The 20,370-nt window shown below is 38.1% G+C and overlaps 1 protein-coding gene across 2 annotated transcripts in view; it reads left to right on the top strand.

Annotated features, from left to right (window-relative positions):
- SKP2 (S-phase kinase associated protein 2) overlaps window positions 1–20,370 on the top strand; it is a 420,463-nt gene that overhangs the window by 57,736 nt on the left and 342,357 nt on the right. For both annotated transcript variants that reach the window (XM_044069967.1, XM_044069968.1), the window contains exon 3: window positions 62–173. In XM_044069967.1, the coding sequence (XP_043925902.1) occupies window positions 62–173 (112 nt within the window). The remainder of the gene's footprint in view (window positions 1–61; window positions 174–20,370) is intronic.

Raw genomic sequence — 20,370 nt, 5'->3', positions numbered from 1 at the left:
TTTGTAGGCTTCCTCACAGGTTTTTAACTTTTTTTTGTTTGTTTTTTTTCTGATTTCAAAGGTGTTTTATGGGAATCCATTCCAGATGAATTGCTACTGGGAATCTTTTTTTTTCTGCCTTTAACTGATTTACTGAAAGCATCACTGGTTTGCAAACGGTGGCATCGTCTAGTGTAAGTGGTTTATTTCTTTTTTTGTCTCTTGAAATTTGGATGTGTAAATATGTACAATTATGTTGTTGGTGACAGTTGACATTGCTGTTGCTTGAGCTGAAAAAAAAATAAATCTGCAAGATCATACAGTAATGATTGTTATTTCACAGTTTAATGTCTATATTAATTGAAAATGTAGTATTGGGGGCCAGTAGAATATAGCATCTAAAAGCCATATTAATTATAAAAAGATGACCATGGAGAAGCCACATACAGTGTTCATCTTGATTCTTTGGCACCTGTTGCTCTGTGATGTCAGAAGTAATAATGCCAGTATTTTACTTTTTTTTCATAACTGCAGAGCAACTGTTGATATGTGACATATTTTCTAGAACAATGCCCTACTCCCAGCACTGCCAGCCTATCACTTGGTTACGCAGGGCCACTACTACTGCCTATCTAGCTAATATCCAGCTTTGACCAAAACATTCTACATGAGTGTTGTCCTTAATGTGATCTTTATCACAGCTGGGGTGTGGAAGCACAATCTAATATTGATCTGGTGTAGTACAACTTGGAAGAATGAGCTCCCTCCAAGTGAGGTGCTAGATGTACATTCAAGTAAAATTAGCTTTTCTGTTTAGTAAGTGTTAATTTATTTGTTATTGATCCTTCTGTTATGCAGAGTCTTCATGTTTTCTGGTGCTGCCATTTCCTCTATAGTAGTTCCTTTGGGACCTTGTTACGTGTGGCTTTTGTCCTGTATTGAAGACATGGAAAATTGGCATCAGAATTTGCTTGAGCAGTGGATACAGTCCTTCCTCAGTTGCCTATGCTGCCTGCATTGTGAATCACAGGACAGAGACTGTTCAAGGCATCCAATATATTGAGGAGGGGAAACTCTCTTCACATTTTCATGGCTATGTGTAGAGGGTACATTTCCTACCTGGTCTTAAATGTTCAGTTTTGGCCTTCTGGAGTACTGAATATGTTAACTGTTTATTGAGAAACTATACATTTAACTTTTTTAAATATTGTACTTACAGTTGCTCAGCAGCAGTTTTTCTAAACTTGTACACATTATCCAGACACTCCTTCATCTTCTGTTTAGCTCACTGCATTTGTACTTCTTGTTCTGTAGATTCCCCTTATTCTGAAATGGTTTACTTTTGTGAGACCATCTAAATAATTATTGTTACTTCTTAATCATATCTTTTTTTTCCTTTTATTTCTACTCTAATTTTTAAACTCCACTTCGATTTTAACCCACTCACTAACTGTGATATCTGGAGAAATTACCTTCCTTAATAATTGAATAATTTCCACTACCCATTCCGTAAATTCCTATGGGGAAGTGCTTGTCTCATTTTTACTTCATTACCTTGCATTTTTATCTCGTGTTATTGGCACATGATCTGAAATAGATGTGTGTTGAAGCTTTCAGTTAAATGTACATGTTCCTGTGAAATGTTGTCTGTCTAGTCTAGTCCAATTATTGTACCTTGGGAAATAATAGAATTCCTACTACTGAGTTAATTTTCCATAACAAATATTTTCATAAATGTCTTCAGAAATTTACCCTCTTGTTACATTTTCTGTTCTAGGGCACCCAGATGCATCCTCAGTGTTGCAAATCAAGTTCCATTCCTTAGCTACAAGTAATATTTCCTACTGAAAGCTGATTAGACCCAAAAATTTCTTAAGCTCCATAACAAGCAGTTTTAGGTGGAATGTAAATATATAGCAGCATACTCCTCCTCTCTGGCTAGTAGCCCCTTACCACTATATAGCTACCATTATCTTTTCTTCCTCTTTTATCAGTACTGGAGCTTTTTTAGCAATTGGTATGGATATTTTGCTAAATATCCATCCTAAAATCCTTTCTTAATCAAAGTTGTATGTTCACTTCCTTCCAGATGTGTCTCCTGAAGCACTTCTATTTGTACTCTCCATTTCTTAATATAATTCAGTACTCCTTACCTATTTGTCTAGACCTGTGAGGCCATTCACATTCTAAAATATGGGTAGTTTAGTCATTATATAAGAAGTTGTTATTCCCACCTATTATATATGACAGTTTTTAAGGGTCTGTTTTCCAGCTTTTATGTTACATGCACCCACTAGTGTTTAGCAGGTTGGTCTTTGTATGTCTTGGTGTTTCCATTTGAACCTATAAGACTTTTTGTTTTACTGAAAACTCTCAAATACACCCCCAGGACACCCCAATAACATATTAACTTAAAACAAACACAACACACAATATACATCTTCAAATAATGAGGTTAACCATCCTGATAGTAATACTTTTCCAAAATTGGCAGCTGCACCCACAGGTATTATCTAACCTAAAATTAAGCTTATCCATGCCAAGGTGCATGTTGGTCTGTGCTCCTACTTAATACTAATTTGTCTTATCTTTATTCCTCTCCAAAATGTAAAAATCTGATTTTATGCTTTCAGAAAACTAACCTTTAACCTTAAGAAAAAAGTGCAGCAGCTATATTTTAAATAAAACTAAATTATACATTGATTTAGTAAATGCATTGAAGTATCCAGGTGCCAGGAAAACTGCTGTCTCTTATTCACTTATAATAATTTCAAACTTTATTTATTTTTACTAAACTGCTTGTTCTTAGAGGGTTTTAATTTTACCTCCGCACACATTGCCCAGAACTTTTGATATTTATTGCTTGCATCTGTAGTCAGCTTAACTCCATGGATACATAAGAATAGAATTTACAGCTGCCCTCAGCTGCAGACTTCTCAACTCGCACTGAACATTTATTTGCTAAAGGAAAATGTTTCAGTACATTCAATGGTCTCTTATTTTTAAAGTCCAGATGCTTGCACAAAAAAATATATTGGATTAAGGCAAGGGCATTAATCCAGACATTTACCTTTTTAAAAGTAGGAGAAAACCTCTCAACTCGTACATTATAATCAGTACAACCCATCCCCCACCCCAGCAGATTACAGCATATTAGGCTGGACAAAAGCATGTTAGTTTTCTTCTCTTTTGACACTGTAATTACTGCATTTATTAAAACTAAAAAATAGTCCTTGTTTACTTTAGGATCTTTATCACATAACCACAATTACTAAAAACGCTTCACTATACAATTTGCAATATATATCATGAAATGTTTTATACAAATATTGTTAAGAATAAAAATTGTTTAACTTGGTTACTTTTATCTTTTAGTGTTCTTCCAAACATTGATGACATGAAATGAGTATATACCTTTCAGCCCCCCTTGCACATATTAACAGAAGTCCAAACTTTCTCAGTCCCTTTTTCTTGCATATCCATACTGCAGAAATGTGATTGATGCTTTAGAGTCTCGCATTTCTCTTCACTAATTTCAGTGTTCCTGGTCATCTTCCTGTTCCATCTCCATCTCCCAACCCCAGTCTATGGTTCAAATCCAAGGTAGTTTTGATTCTTCTAGTAAACTCCTGTGCTTTTTTTTTCTGTCATCAAAGCATTTTCCTTTCAAACATTAGAAAAGGTTTGACTGGCAAAATTTCTCTACTTTCTTATAAGAAGAAAGAGAAGCAGAGTCCCCTCCTGTTTGATGGCTCACTTTTTTTGTTGGATTAGCTTCTGTATTTCCACCTTCACCTGTTCTGCATCAAAAATGACTTGGTCTTCCAGGAAAAAAATATTCTGAAGACAGCTGGATACAACAGCTTGAATCTTGCACCTGCCTGTTGACATTCCCTGATTGGTGGGATAAATTTGCTTCTCTTCTGCTTAGTTTACAATAAATAATCATTTTTAACAAACACTCAGTCTCCAGTTTTTAATACTTTACCCTTCTGCTACCAATTCTTTCTGTTGGTATGATTGCATCTTTACTGATACAGGTATTGGCTGATTTCTCATGGCCACAGTGTGGCCTTTCAGTTAAGTCCTGCTGTGGAAAACTATTCCATTTACTTATTTGCACTTTCATACAAATTCTTTAATACCATCTGTTCTAGTTTCTCTGGTACAGCAGAAAATCTCAGGTTTTCTTTGTGGGCTCTGTCCTCTTCCATTTTTTGAAACCGCTCTTTTGGAACAGTGTCATACTTGGCTAACCCTTTCTTCTTTTTGTTTGACCTCTGATTTTTGCAGTTTGATCAGTTCATCTGAATATTTGTATAAAGTTTCTTCTATTTTTTCCAGCCTTTTATTTGAGTTAATGATAAACGCATTAATGTTTCATTTGTTTTAATCTGCCATTTTTCCTTTTAAAATCAATGGAAGCTATCTCTTGTACCAAAGGTAGAGTTTGAACTGCTTTTTGTTGTACAGCTACAGGATTCTTCACAGTCCATGCTTTCTCTACCTTTTCTAGTTGATTTTTTTACAGGCTAAGTTTCTTTGCTGGCATCCAGGCAGTGTACTTACTAGCTAGTAATTGACTTTTAATAAAATGGGCAGAATGGTTGGTCCTTGGTATTTTAGTTTTCTTTTTTCCACACTGTGAGAACTGCCGTTAAGCCATTGACCAGTGTGCAGCCATTTTGGAAGACCAGTAACACCAAAACCTTTTGCTTTTCAAAACCCTGATGAAGAATATTTGCCCTGGAAACATAAACCATTGGGTGAGAGGCCCAGTACTTAGGATATGTATTTGACCTCATTTTTAGAGATGAGGCCTTTTTATTTGCATAACACTTTGCAGTGATAAGTTTGCAGGAATGTCAGAGTCCTGAAGAAGCTGTAGAACATGGAGGAATAGCAGGATATAGTGTCCACCTTGGCAACTTTGTCCTGTCACTCATCATCAAAACATGCAATACTTGAAATAATTCTAGAAAAAACAGGCTAGAGTCTATATGCATACATTTTCATATAAAGCAGTAGAAACTATACATTGAAAAACTGTTTACACAGCCTGTGATGATGTTTGGTACTATCGGCTATGCCAGGAGAAGTAGGGCAGTGGATGTGTAATAACATATGCCATCATAACTAGCTGGAGTTTTGTAAAGAATTATACGTCATTTGTTTATCAAACTGATTTGTACAGGTACTTGTGTTGAAAATGTATTTGTAAAGCTGCTTGTGTTAAAAATGTACCAACAGTGGGTCCTGCTGGACAGAAAAGAAATACTCTTGTATGTCAGACTGCATTGTAACTGTTGAAATGAAAAATATTGTAACAGAGAGTACTGAAAGAGAAGAGATTAATCTCAGAAGAGGTTAATGTCAGTCCAGCTAGATTCGAAAAATAGTCTTAAATTAAATTACCTGGTTTTAGGCCATAAAGATTGTATCTTACAGTTATGGTTGCAGCCAGAGACAACATGTCTGAAAGCCAGGACTAGAAATCCTACTGTGTATCATCCTTGGGGGTGAACTAATTGCTACCCTGGAAGGGTGCAAGTTTTTGAAATGGGTTTATAGCTTCCAGATGTTATAACACATCTTGGCAAAGCTGTGTATGTGCCTGTGTATATGGTGGCACATGTATGCAAGGTTCTGGCTCAGTTTCTAGGAAAGGGGGTAGTGTGGAAACCAGAAGTCATGTGCCCAGATATGTGATGTCATTCTGTAATCTAGCACTAAAGTGATATTGTAGTACTAGATGAGACAGAAGTCTGAGTTGTCTGTCTGTAAAACCTGACAAAGAAGGATCACTCACCCACTTCATCTTGTCTTGCTCTAGTAAGTGAATTAGAGGACAGTAATTCTTTAGATCAGTCAGGAGAATATAGTAAGATTAGTTAAGTATTGTTTTTTTCTGTATCTGTCTGAATCTTTCCATCAGTGTTATTTTTCTTGTGATTATTTTTCCTGTGATTGAAAGTCTGGTGTTTTGTTGTAAATAAATATTCAGTGTTTCATGTTCACTTTATTACATATATTTAAAATTTTCATTGTGGCTTTTAGGGAATATTTTAACCTTTGAGAGTACTTATATTTATTTGATGATACTGTAGTCAATCCTGAAAGCCTTGCTTTTTTTTTTCAAAATTCTACTATTTCTGTAAGTGTTAAGTTTACTAAGTGTAATTGGATACCTTGGTAAGAGCCTTAGAGTAGCTGGCTTTGGAGTGTTTTGGTGGCAGTATCTACCTTATAGTCTGGGCAGAGGGTAAAGCTGTGCCAGCCTTTCCTAGGTGTGTGTGTGTGTGTGTGTGTGTGTGTGTGTGTGTGTGTGTGTGTGTGTGTGTGCGCACGCACGCTACTTGGAGCAGGGACACAGAGCACTGTTTCACAGAGAGGGTGGTGGAGGACTTTGCTTGGAATACTCTGCTGAAGACTCAACTCTACAGCTGTGGTCAATGTGGAGTCTTATTTGGGGCCTGGAGAGAGAGAATGAGGGATTCAAGTCCTAGGACTGGAGTGTGCATTCCCTTTGTGTTCTTAAGGGAAATTGTGCTTGTTGCAGAGAGCTGCATCCGATAATACCATTTTTGTTCCAAGTGAATGTCCCTCACTGGTGGCCGTGGTGAAGATTGAGACTCCTTGATCACTGGCCCAGAGAAGGGATGTAACACAGCCACTGAAGTTTGCTTATTAAATTGGACTTTTCTCCTTTGGTTTAGACCAAGAACATCCTGCAGAAAGCATCTTGTAAATTAGATTATCAAATGGCAGCTCAAGTCAAATTCTTAACTTGTGAACACATCCAGAGATTAACATTTTCAGAAGGTTGGCTTGGATGCTCTTTCTCCATTTATGAACAAATACAGAGTGGAAAATATGAAATAAAGTATTAACCACCTGCAAACTTGACTGAATTTGAATATTGAAGGTAAAGCATTTGAGGGTCATTGGACTCGTAGAAGGCTATTAAGTACAGCTTTAAAAATTGTGTACAATTGTGTACATTTAGCAGGTGTTAACAGAGGAAAGTCAAGCCTCTCAGCAGAAATAATTTTCGTACCACATCTTGAGGATTATACTGGACTATAGAATTCCGCTGCCAATCTTGGTCATATTCTTTAAAGATAATACCCAGTAATAAAATGTGCTATAAAAAAGGAAATAATTTGAGACTGATATTGTGTATTTTTTCGTGTGCTACCCCCTGAAATATTTTAAAGGAGGACCTGTACTACATGGTGTCAATTATGGAATAAAATTGTGAAATATTCATTATTGCTCCATCTAAAGCAAGCTACCATGTAACTAAATATGTAGTGCACTTGCCTTTGATGCCAGGAAGATCAGAATGCCATGGGGATTATTCTGGCACACGGTGTATTGGATTGATTTACTAGCCCCACCCCTACGCCCACTGTACCACAGCTTCAGTATGTGCTGCACAGCCGAGATCTTCCATTGGATGAGAGTAACTCAAAAATCCCACCTGCTTGACTTGGTGGTAGGTGAGGTGTATATAAAGGATCTCACTACAGTAACTGAAAAGTCTGGAAAGTTTTATATAAAACATAATAATTTACAAGAAGGGAATCATAAGTTGATATTTCCACTTCAACAAAATATACAAGGAAACTTAGCATAACTTGTTTCTGTTTATCCTTTTTCATTAAAAATGATTTACTATTTCTTCTACTTTACACCTTTTAAAATCCACATGCTTTTATTAATTACTCTATAGTGCATTTTACCTTTCATTGATGTATTCTGTTAGGTTTCCCTACTAGAAAACAAAATCCCACAAAGTAGAAATGTTGCTTTTCTGACATCAGTCATGCTTTTATTTCATTTACAATAGTATTGCACCATTTCTTTCTGTCTAACCATTCCATTCTCCATAATATCACTTTTTTATTTTACTGTTTGTCAGGTTTTTTCAGACTTTTCTAAAAGGAAAAAAAGAATATGCTTTATAATATTTAGCAAATAAACAAATTCATGCCAGAGTCTATGATATACATGAGTGAGACTGACTACCCAGACAGCTTGATGTTGATTTAGTGGCTTGAACACTGGATGAGCTAGTTTATAATAGGCTAATGACCACCAGGGTCTTTATAAACCTAGCTGTGGAACCCAACCCAGTTTTGTCCCAGAGTTCCTTGGGCACCTATGTAGTTGGATATGTTAGTAAAGAGGTAGCTAAGGGCTATGCTGGGGGAGTAAGTTAGTTGGAGATTAATTTACTTACCGTCAACCTCTGTCTATCAGAGACATTGGGGCTAGACTGATGGTGAATTTCCAATTTTCCATTCAGTGATCAAGTTTCTTCTGAATAGGGTCAGGTGTGAACTCTGCTTTATTTAGATGGGGAGCTTATTCCATAGCATGGGGATCCTTTGAGATGCACATCTGTCTCTCCAGCATGTTCTGTTTATGTTTCAGGCAAAGTTCAGGTGTTTGGATCTAGTGCTTCTGTTGCTATTTGGTTTGCAGTTATGCAAGAGATCCATCACAGCTGGATCTAAGGATGCCTTTTATGCTAGGCATATAGATTACCTCTCAGTAACCTGTAAGAGACTTGAGTATGGAGATGGGGCCTTAAGGCAGTCTGTGTTAGACAGTGTATTCATAAGCTGGATTTTCCTGGTGAGGAACCTTTTTGAAGCCATTCCAGCTGTTGCAAGTGCCTGGTTAGGTTCACACTAAGGGGGCCATTGTCAATGACCGGTCTGATAAGGGCTGAGTAGAGTGGTACTAGAACTTCCTTGGACCTGGATGCAGTACCTTTGCTTATAATTTGTGTGACATAGAATGATTTTCTTACTGTCTTGGCTACATGTTGGTTGAAGGCCAGATTACTGTCTACATACATTTCCAGATCCCTAACTATTGGGTCATCTCTTAAGGCTGTTTTTATCAGTGGAGTAATTAGCTTGGGTGAAAGATTTCCCAAAGGACACTATAATGCATTCCTTCATGTTGAAGTTTAATGCATGACTTTGGCACTAGTCATTTATTTGCTATACCCTCTTGTAGGATGTTGCCGTCGTAGGGGGGAATCTATGATAGCTCCCAATTTACAGTAATCTGCAAACTTGGTGAGCCAGAGGCCTTTGACATTGGCATCCAATTCTTAGAAGTAAAAGCTAAACAGGAGCAGGCCCAGCACTGATCCCCGGGTACTCATCTGGTGACCAGTTTCCTGGTGTAGGTGGCTTCACCTCTCCCTGACTTCTGGGGTCCTAATTGTGAGCCAGCCTGCAATCCAGTGAATTATGTAAGGGTTTATGCCTAGTTCTGAGAGTTTTGTTACAATACCCCAATCAAGGTAGGTGGTATGCACCATTTTCCTGTCTATAGCCTTGGTGATCCTCATGAAGAAGTTTGCCCTCCCTTAACAAAGCCAAATTGGTATGGGTCCAGTGCCTATAGGTTGCCAGTGTCTTTGGTCCCTTCCATAATTCGTTCATGGCTTTGCATGTCAGACTGATGGGTTTGTAGTTCCTGAAGTTGGGTCGGTTGGTTCACCCTTGTGAAGAGTGATTGGTTGGTCTATGCTCATGAAGAGAGATGACTGTTATGGTCTCCCATTTATTTGGTACGTAACCTGTTTTGAATCTGTAGTTGAAGACTGTCTCAAGTGTTCCAGCTAGGTCATGTTTTAGGCTTTTTAGGAGGCAACAGGGGATATTGTCGCTGCTCGTTGGAGCATTGTGTTTGGCCTTAGCGAGCGTCACAAGGATCTGCTCCCTGTTGATAGTTGGGGGGGATGAGGTTTTGGAGAGAGCCTGATTCCAGCTTGCCCATTCTACAAGATGGAAGTGACCAGGCCCATTGCAGTGGTGGAGCCTGTTGGAGAGAAAATTGAAGAGCAAGCAGCATATGATATGGTGGAATATAGTTGGTGTTACAAAGCTACAGCTACCTTCATGAGGTAGGCACAAGAACATGCATGCTCACAGGTGAAATTATTTGTAGCCCTCATATTTAGGAGTATGCAAATTAGCCACTTGGGGAGGAAGTTGGGATGAGAAAAAGAAAACCCCCTAATGGCTGCTTTGTATGACTGCCTTCACAGATGAGCTTCTACATTGCATGGGGAATGATTGGGCCAGTTTTGTTTTTTTCAAGAGTGACTGCTATTACTGACAACTGGGAAGCAATAGGGGATGTAAAGCACATAAGAAAAATATACAAGAAGTCATACTTTTATTTTGCTGTTCTAATTAATATTTTCCACAATTGTGTTTGCCGGATAAACTTTTGGGTGAATCTGGTACGTATGCTTTTGCTTTCAGGTGTAATTGTATCAGTATAAAATATATTATACACATTTTGTGTAGCAGTAGTTATATCATGAAAAGCAAATTACTATAACGGAACTTAATACAAAATACAGATCTATGTATTCGAATTATTGCTAAAGGCATATTCAGAAAGCTTGATAAAGTTTAATGAATTGGTAGAGCTTATATTAGCACTGAGTGTTCATGTTTACCCTCGCCTCCTTCAGTGGTATCAACTCTCACTTGCCCACAAACTAGTAAACCATCCTCTAAATGTCCCATCCCTCCAGAATCTACTCCAGCTCTTTCGCACCACCAGACCACAAAGATCCAGCAACAAAAATCACTTTCAGATCACTAAAGCCAATAACTCTGCTGGTGAAGCACTATTCTCTTGCACCATAGCCAAATTATGGAACTCCCTTCCACCCACAATTACCTCTGCACCATCATGCACCCACTTCAAAACTTTACTAAAAGCTCACCTAAAAACATGCTGGCTATGCCCTTGCAACTCCCACTCTAATATCGCCCACCCCATCCAACCACTACCTTTCTTTCCACTCCACTAACTACCTTGATTATAGCAAGCTCAGATGCTCATAAGCCTAGTACTTATTATACAGCAGAAACTTCTTATTGCAAAATTTGTTAATGTCTGTCATGTACTTCACAGATAAAGATTCTAGTTGTCTACTGATGTATTATGTTCTTCATCTGTAAATATGTTGTAAGTAATTGCTATGTTAAATTGTTAATCACTCTGTAATCCAATGTAACTACTGTCTGTTTATTTCAACTGTGGAGCTTTTCTCCCCGGGCTTCTGCTGAAAATGGACCTACGTCCAGTCGGACACTCCTGGTCAACAAATGTAAGTAAATAAATAAATGTTACATAATTCTTCTTTTTTTTTTGGCAAGGATAGAATAATTGAGTGGAATAGCAAAATAATAGTAAAAGGTATTTACAGATGTTCATAAAATGGATAACCATTGTAGTAGCCTAGGCTATTTGAATTTTACCTGGCCATATTCTTAGTGTAGAGTTTTCCATGCTCTCAAACCACCAGGAGTGCCTGAGGAGCTCCCTCAAACCACCAGGTGTGCCTGAGGAGCTCCTTATACAGTGTAGCTGAAGTGACAAAATACTTCATTGCTTTTTTTTTTTTTGCCACTGAAGCAAGCCCTTCTTTGATGGGCCTCTGATTCTGTCAGTTGGCTCGCGATCCTTCTACAGGTTGGCAGATAAGTCCCTATTTGAGGAAACCCTTCCTATTTTACTACTATTCTGACTAAACATTTTACTTTTCTTGCCAGTTTTGTTACCTTTGATATAAAACACAGTGACTTGGGCTATTTCCTTGAGATAATACAGTATTGTTGGTGCTTGTGTAAACTTTTTGTGAGGAATGGTTTACTTTTTGATTAAAAAAAATGAAATATTTCACTACCTGCTCTTCAATCATCTTTCCAGGCTTAGAAATGGACTAGCAGTCTTTCTTGCCATGGTTCTTTCTTCCCGTGCTCACACACACACACACACACACACACACACACACACACACACACACACACACACACACACACAGAGACAGACACACACACACACGCACTAAGGAATTTAAAAGGGTTAGGCCTGTTCAGTTGGCCTTAGCCATTGGCCTCTGCTGTGTCCTGTAGTTGTTCCACAGACCAGCCATCTTGCTCTTCTGGTCCTCTTAGTGTAGCCTTCCAAATCACTAAACACTGCTTGTTATCCACTTTTTACATTGTCTGGGAAAGCAGCAGGTAAAAGGTATTAACTTGGCAGGGATGGGGGGTTTTGTATCCTTGGTTCAGTTTACCTAAGAAATGAACATTGTTTAAATGAGGATGTGCTTTGTGAGAAAAACTTCCATCCACCTGTTTTCTATTTCCATGGACAGGCCAGATTTACTGGAATTTGCCAATGTCCTGATTACTGCTTTTCCTCCTCTTCTCAACCTGCTTGGAGAAAATGGAATACTTATAACTTTCAGAATTTTGAGCTGTCAAGCTCGTATGTTACTGTTTTAGCTTTTGTCTTTTTAGAATATACAAAAGTTAATAATTAATCTTCCTTCCTTTTGAGGTAACAAATGAAATGCTTCTGGGGCAGGTGCTTCGCACTTGACAAAACATTTAAAATCTTCTGATACAGTTGACTCCTTCTGTCGGGCTTCTGCATATGGATCAGTTTTGAAGAGACTTGTTGGCTTCCTAATCAAAACCTTCCAGAAGATGTTAAATCTGAAATTTTAATCTCACCTTTGGGGAAAGGAAACTTTCTGGCCATTCTGCAACTGCGATACTGAAGAAGTGTAATGAAAAGGGAAAACTGATATAAGCTGTGATTCAGATTTTCCAACCCTCCTTTTTTAAACCTGTAATGGTTTTTCTTCTTCCTGCACCATCTTTACCCATAAAGAATTTAAACAGCAAGGAGCCAACTGGTCAGGGTTAAAAAAAAAAGTGGCAAGGAGGCTCAAAAAGAAAGAAAAAAATATTGGACATCTCAAGGACAGTCACCCACCTCCACCCTCCGTGAGCATGACTATCCATCTGTTTAGGTTCCTTTTACTTCTCACCCTGGCAATCCTCCTATATTCCTGAAACTGCTTCTTTCCTTATGGCCTCACAGTCTCAGACATTTTGGTTCTAACTGTATTCCATTGGGGATATTCCTGGTGATAGAGAATCCCTTCCTCTTTTTCAGGGGGTCCATCCTCCCCAGGGAACCTGACTTCTCTTTTTCCTCCCATTATGTACAGCATGCTGTTTCAGAGAGTTGCAGAACCAGCACCTGTCAATCTGCTAGTCAAGGTTTTTTCTTTTCAATGCTTCTCCCAAAGGCAACTGCCACATGTGCTTGTAAATCCAGACAAGGTCCGTTTCTTACACCCTGATCTGGAAACTCTAAAACTAGTTTGATGGATGATAGAATTGTAATACCTTTTAAACTCCGAGGACATGGAAGTAGGCACCAAAGGAGGTGAAAAAGCCTGCTACTAAACACACAAAAAAAAATCCTATGTAAACAAGTTGAATAGATTTTCTAGTTAGTGCCACTCAAAGAATTTGAGGACATTTTTCTTTCCCCAGTTGCCTCTGGTTCTTTGTTATTTGTGAGTTACTGTCTAGTGATTTGTTGTACTCTTCTCTTAAGGTACATTTGTCACATTTCTGCTAGTCTACATTTAGAATACTCTTTCGAACAGTGCACAAGTTCAATAGTTTTGAAAGGGGTCTTGCTTACTTGCACGTCTAGGAAATGGGTGTCTCCTTCTCAAGATCTCAACTTGCTTGAAAAGCGTACCTTGTCTTGATTTGAACCAGCTCATGATGATTTGAACAATCAAATAAATTAGATAATAATGAAGTTATTAAAAAAAATTAATGATAAAATATCAAACCTTTTAACATAAAGTAGAGCTAGCTTTAGAAAAAAAATTAAACTTACACAGTTCAGATGACTTCAAAACTCTATATAGATTAGTTAATAGAAGCAAGATGTTAAGCAAAAAGGTACAAATCAGTTTCAGAAATCCTTGCACTAAAATTTTTAGACATAGAGAAAATGCTTAATATTTTTTAAAAAATCCATGAGGATCTCAGAGAGAGAAATAATTGTGATGATTACAAAAATTGACAAGTATTCAAAGAAAAATGTTGCTAATAAACAGACATCTCTGAATAAGCCTATTACCGTAATAAAAGTTAAAGAAGTTTTAAAAAAGGGAAAAGTGGTAAAGCTCCTCCAAGGTTAGATATTTTAAGTGGAACAGCTAATCGATACTCCCACAAGGGGTGACATCTTGGACTTGGTATTAATCGACATGAGTAACCACTGCAGCATCCGTATAGTATCATCCTCCCCGTCCCTGGTAAAATCCGAACACAAAGCGGTCACTTTCGAAGTCACTATCTTTCCCAACCCCCCTCTAGCTAGGATCAGACATAAAAACTTCTCCAAAGCTGATTACAGCCTGCTGAGAGATGGTATAAACAGTTTCACAGCCCCCTCCCCCTCTGTAGGAACTGCCACCAATATCCAAAACTACACCAAAGCACTACATGAGCATTTATATAGATGCATGGAATCAGGCATACCCGACAGGACTAAATCATCCTCTGCAAGGGAGGACTAAATCATCCTCTGCAAGGAAGAGTAAACCTATCTGGTGGACATCTGTAATAAACTCTATAACAAAAGAAAAAAATTGCTGTCCTAGACCAAGAAGGAGCAGGTGTCCAATTGGGAGGCAATGGCTCCTTAGCGTGAACAAGCAAATAAGAGGACTAGTGAAATCCTGCAAAATTGGCCACATCTACTCGAGACAATCATAAGGCCTTCTTCACATATGTCTGCAACCTCAAAGGAAGCACACAGATCTGTTCAGATCTGGTGCTCAAGGACACCACATATACAAATGCTGTAGATATAGCAAATATGCTGGCTGACAGATTCAGCAAAAACTTTACCCCTCTGTCCCCCCCATCAGTAAATCAGGACATCCCCAGTACCTGCCCACTTCCCCTTATATCTATGAAACAGGTCATCGCTGCTCTCTCAAGAGCAAAAAATACCGCCTCCATGGGACCCGATAACATCCCAGGCTGCATCCTATGTGAACTCAGGCAGGAACTTGCAGCACCACTAGGCACCCTATTCAACCGAAACCAGAGTACTGGCTTCGTCCCAGCTGAGTGGAGGACAGCCACTGTCATCCCTTTACACAAAGGTGGAGTGTCCACCGATCCAGGAAATTATAGACTCATCAGCCTAACTAGCCTGATCTGCAAGGCCATGGAATGGATTATCATGGCCCTCATTAACAAGGACATTGGCAGCCTCCAAACACTCAATCTCACACAGTTTGGCTTCATCAAAGGGAGGTCACATCTGCTAAAATTGGTTGACTACTTTGAGATGGTCACCAAAGCCATGGATGAGGGGAAGACTGTGCACACCGCCTACCTTGACCTGGCCAAAGACTTTGACACTATTCCCCACGCGGGCATAATAGATAAACTCTCTCAACTAGGCATCAATCCATATGTTACCAGATAGGTAGCAAACTGGCTCACTGATGGAACCCATGTAGTAAAAATAGGGGAAGCCACCTCAAGCAGTAGACCTGCAACAAGTGGCATACCCCAGGGTTCAGTCTTGGGGCCTCTGTTATTTGGGATATACTTTACTTTTCTGAGGTGCAGGCCAAAACCAGTGGGCTATGCCTGACCAAGTTTGTAGATGACTGCATCTGGATGCCGTAATCAATTCCCCTAGTGATGTGGACATCATCCAAGAGGGTCTCACTCAGACAAATTGACTGGTGCCAGAAACATGGCCTCAAGCTGAATACCAAAAAATGCATCATCATCCCCTTTGGGGAGAGTGACCTCCCCACAAATTGTCACATTAACAACAACGTCCTAAGCACTCAGTTGTGAGGGATTTGGGGACCCAGGTTGATAGCAACCTGACGTTTGACCACCATGTTGCTTCCGTTGTACAGAAAGCCTTCTACATGGCCCACATCATAAATAAGGGCATCTTTTCCAGGTACAAGGAGGTCATAACATCCCTGTATTCTTGCCTTATAAGGCCCATTATCAAATACCTCGCAAAGCACATACAGCAGCTGGAGACCACAGGGGTTCCTCACCAAGAGAATCCAGGACCTCAAACATCTACAATACACAGGCTAAAAGCCCCATCCCTCTACTCTGCTTCATGCAGACTCCTCCAAGGTTATCTCTGTCTGGCATACAAGGCATTCACAGACCCCCACCTTGATGGGACTGCCACATATCCGCAAGTCAAGTTCCAGTCGAGTAACCCGCACGCGTGGCCTCAGCCTGGTCTGTGACATCAACAAGACTTGTTGGTGGGACAGATTTGTGTCCCAGAGACTCCCCCATGTATGGAATAGACTCCCTCTCCACATCAAGCAGAGTACCTCTTTACCCCCTTTTAAGCACAACCTGGATAAATGGATGGGAAACAGAAAATATACCCCTGGGATTCCACCCATGTCCCTGCTGGACAGGGGCATCAGGTGATGATTTGTCTAAACATGGGCTAAAATATTGGCTAGGCTTATAAGGGCCTCAGGGCCAGTAGCCTCCTATGATCTTTTGATAAGTATGGAATTATGTAGTCTGCTTCCACTAAATATTTTAGAATTACTAAGGGACGTTTTCAGAATAATTCAGTGTGACAAAAAAATTCCTTCGTCATGGAAATTTTCTGTAATCTCACCTATACTTAAGGATAATAAGTTAGTTTTCTCATATAGACCTATTCTATTATTAAATGTAGACTGTAAAATATTTGCTTCAATCTTCACTACAAGATTGAGTTATAGTAGAGTAATAAAGATAAAACAGGACTTGTCAATAGATTAACGTATGATAATAAAAAGGGTAGTAACTGTCTTATATTAGTAAAAGGCATGAACAAGAAATTGGCCCTAATTAGCGTAGATATCGAGAGAGAGCTTTTCATTTTGTAGACTGGAACTGCTGGTTTAAAACTTTGAAACATTTGCATTTCCAGAACAATTTATTAGAATATTAAAAAACTTGTATAGCGAGACTCCAAGGCATATGTTAAAATTGGATTTACATTTCTCAAGGATTCACTGTAAACAAAGACACAAAGCAAGGGTGCCCCTCTACTAGTTGCATTAGTTATTGAACCTAGCAAATGGTATAAGAAGCAATGAAAAAATTATGAATTCTCAGTTAACAAGGACTGTCGATCTAAAATACAGCTTTTTGCAGATGATATTTTACTAACTATAGGTGGTTTAAATTGTTTGGTTGAAGAAAAAGATGGGGAAATTTTCAAGAAGTGTCGCTGCTAAAATTAATAATAAAACAAACTTTAAAATCATTTACTAGACAGTAAGTGTAAAAGTAAATACTGGGAGGGGAAAAGAACTAAAACATTTAGGAATAAAAATCAAGATGCGAGTAAGATAATTAATAATTTTGAAATAAAAATAATTTAAATATTATCAGACACATGAATTCAAGATAGCCCTAAAAGACTACCTAAACACTATCTGGACATTGTCATTGTATGAATTCCCCCCTGAACTCTCTACCATATCCTATTCCTTCTCTTCTCATTCTCGTTTTTATACATTCCCTCTCTGAACCCAACCTCCTTCCCTTCCCATCTTGACCACTTACTAACCACCTAATCCTTCTATGATCCTATTTCCCTACCTTAGTTCTCCATAGATCATTTCTTATTTCTCACTATATATTCCTTACAAACAGCTGTCTTATTTTTCTTACTCCCGTTTATCAACAGGATCTTTTCCTTGCACATTACTGCATCTCTTTCTTACTGTTTATATAATTATCTTAATTTAAATATGATACAAAGCTGCATTTTTACTGTTCTTTGTACCTCTGCCTAAATTAAAAATCTCTGTATAATAGACATGTGTCCTAATGTATTAGATCTGTAATGTCTGAATATAATGCTATTGTATTTACTAATTGTAATTTTCTGTGGACCTTTTCTCCCGGAGCCTCAATGAAAAAGGGCTTTAGCTCAGTCGGACTATCCTGGTCAACAAATGTCAAATGAATAAATGACTTACTAAAAATGGGGCAAATATTTTTTTACTTTTAAGGATAGGTTACTACTTATTAAAATAATTATATACATGTTTGTGTGCATGTACTATATATATATATCTACACACACACATGTATAGAATATGTTATTTATTTATATATATCTACACACACACACATGTATAGAATGTTTTATATATATATATATATATATATATATATATATATATATATATATAAAATATATATATATATTGTATTCAGTAGCTTTAATATCTGACGAAAGAACTTTTAAAGAAAATGGAAAAAAATGTTAACTTCATTCTCATGGTATCCTGAAAATCCAATAATTTTTTTATAGAAATCCTATAAATGGGAGTATGGATGTATTGGCTTCCCAGATATAGATATACAAGGAAAGCTTGTCTAAGTTATACAAATTTAATTATAAATAATAATTTTGATGCAAAATTTTGGAACATTTTAGATGGTGAATTGAGTGACCCAATAGATGGTAAGAATAAAACTTTAAAAAAAGTAGTAAACCAGGTGGCTAAAAGTAGATGAATTTAATAAATGGTTAGAGCTTTCACACCAATTCACGATACTTCTTCAGACCATATCACATCACTTCCTTTATATATATATATATATATATATATATATATATATATATATAAATTAATCAATTGTACAATTATTTAGTCAAGTTCTTAAAGTTAACATGTCTACTTAATACCTACTAAACTCATAAAATCAAGCATAACGCATATATTTATGTTAAAACACTAGGCAGTAAATGCATAGTATATTAAAACAACACCTTAAAACGTGTGTGTGTGTGTGTGTGTGTGTGTGTGTGTGTGTGTGTGTGTGTGTGTGTGTGTGTGTGTGTGTGTGTGTATATGTATGTATATATATATATATATATATATATATATATATGTGTGTGTGTATATATATATATATATATATATGTGTGTGTGTGTGTGTGCAAACTTAAAAATATTATTACACATTTCATTTCAGAGGTCTACCTTTTAAATATGGCTTAATAGAAGCTCTTTCATTAAGCCCTGGGGATCTGCTTGCAGCTCTAAAATCCATTTCAGTTCACGTTGTTCTGTCAAGTTTTTTAGACTCCTAGTCTTTGGCTTAAATACAAACATTCTATTACCTTAAAACTAAATTCATGTGTATTGTGAAACAGAGCTGAATGCTTAGCAAGAGCACTTCTATCTATGCCATTGTTTCTAATTGCTCCTAAGTGTTCTCTTATGCATTCCCTTAGTGTCCTATTTGTCATACCCACAATATATAGGAAGTGATGTGATATGTTCATGGTCTGAAGAAGCATCGTGAATTGATGTGAAAGCGCTAATCTTTTATTAAATTTATCTACTTTTAGCCACCTCGTTTACTACATTTTTATTTTCATTTATAGTTAATACAGTTTGTGTAGTAGAGGTTCACAGTGGCATTATTTCTTGAAGAATAAAACTTTGTTACTTGAAGTTTGACTAGTTTGACTACTTGAATTAAGTTTATAGTGGAAAGTTTTTCTGTGGAAATGTATGCATGTAACATTTGTTACTCTATAAAATCTCTTAGTTTTAATAAAATGGCTTGTTCAGTTTGGATATGTAGTAAAGATGTAAAAGCTGATTGGACACACGTTTATTGATTTTGAAAAATGGATATTGGGAAAAGATTAGTGCGTTTTTGAAGGGGTTATGGTCACATAATTGATGTCCTTCAAGGATGCATCTGCAGTCATCACATATGGGTTGTCCTGCCTCAGGCAGCCCTTCGGTCGGCCGGATTCCAAAGTCTGGGTCTGGCGTCGGCTGATATCGCCCTTTCCCCGACGTCAGAACGTCTGGGGTATAAAAGCGTCAGCCGGACGCCATCTTCCTCAGTCTTTCTTGCCACGTGGTGCCCGAAAGCAGAAGCAGTTCACAAGTGCCGGTCGGCCAGCTCCTGTAATTCAGCTACCGAAGACTTCAAAAGCTAAGTACCCCATTGGGGACTCTTTCTTGCCTCAGCCGATGTCAGATAAAGTTAATAATTGCTTAACTTGTGGGAAACAAATACCTCATAAGGATTTCCACTCTTACTGCCTCCCCTGCCTAGGCCCAGACCACGACGTCTCGGCCTGTTCAGCCTGTGCTTCCTTCAACCGACGCACTCTTAGACGTTGGGCGGAGTTTGCAGAGGAATTTTTGAGGCTAGTTTTTCATACAATATGCCGTCGGAGACTCCGACTTCACATTTAACAAAGAAACGGGAGGACAAGGACCGACACACGCGGGCTGCGGTTTCGGCTGAAACCACGGCCAGGCCTACCGCGAGTGTCTCGGTCTCGGCTGAAACAGAGTCCTTGGTACTTCTGACCCCCGAAACCGCTCAACCGACAACCTCGGCCCCGGAGGCCCCTGCTGAGTCTGTTATTAAATTTCCTTCAGAAGCTGGTGTCTTGGAAACTTCCGAC

This window comes from Protopterus annectens, chromosome 1.part0 (assembly GCF_019279795.1).
Source record: "Protopterus annectens isolate FY-2018-M chromosome 1.part0, PAN1.0, whole genome shotgun sequence".
Classification (NCBI taxonomy): Eukaryota; Metazoa; Chordata; order Ceratodontiformes; family Protopteridae; genus Protopterus; species Protopterus annectens.
Note: the sequence above shows the minus strand (reverse complement) of the source record. Positions and strands in the feature narration are given on the sequence as shown.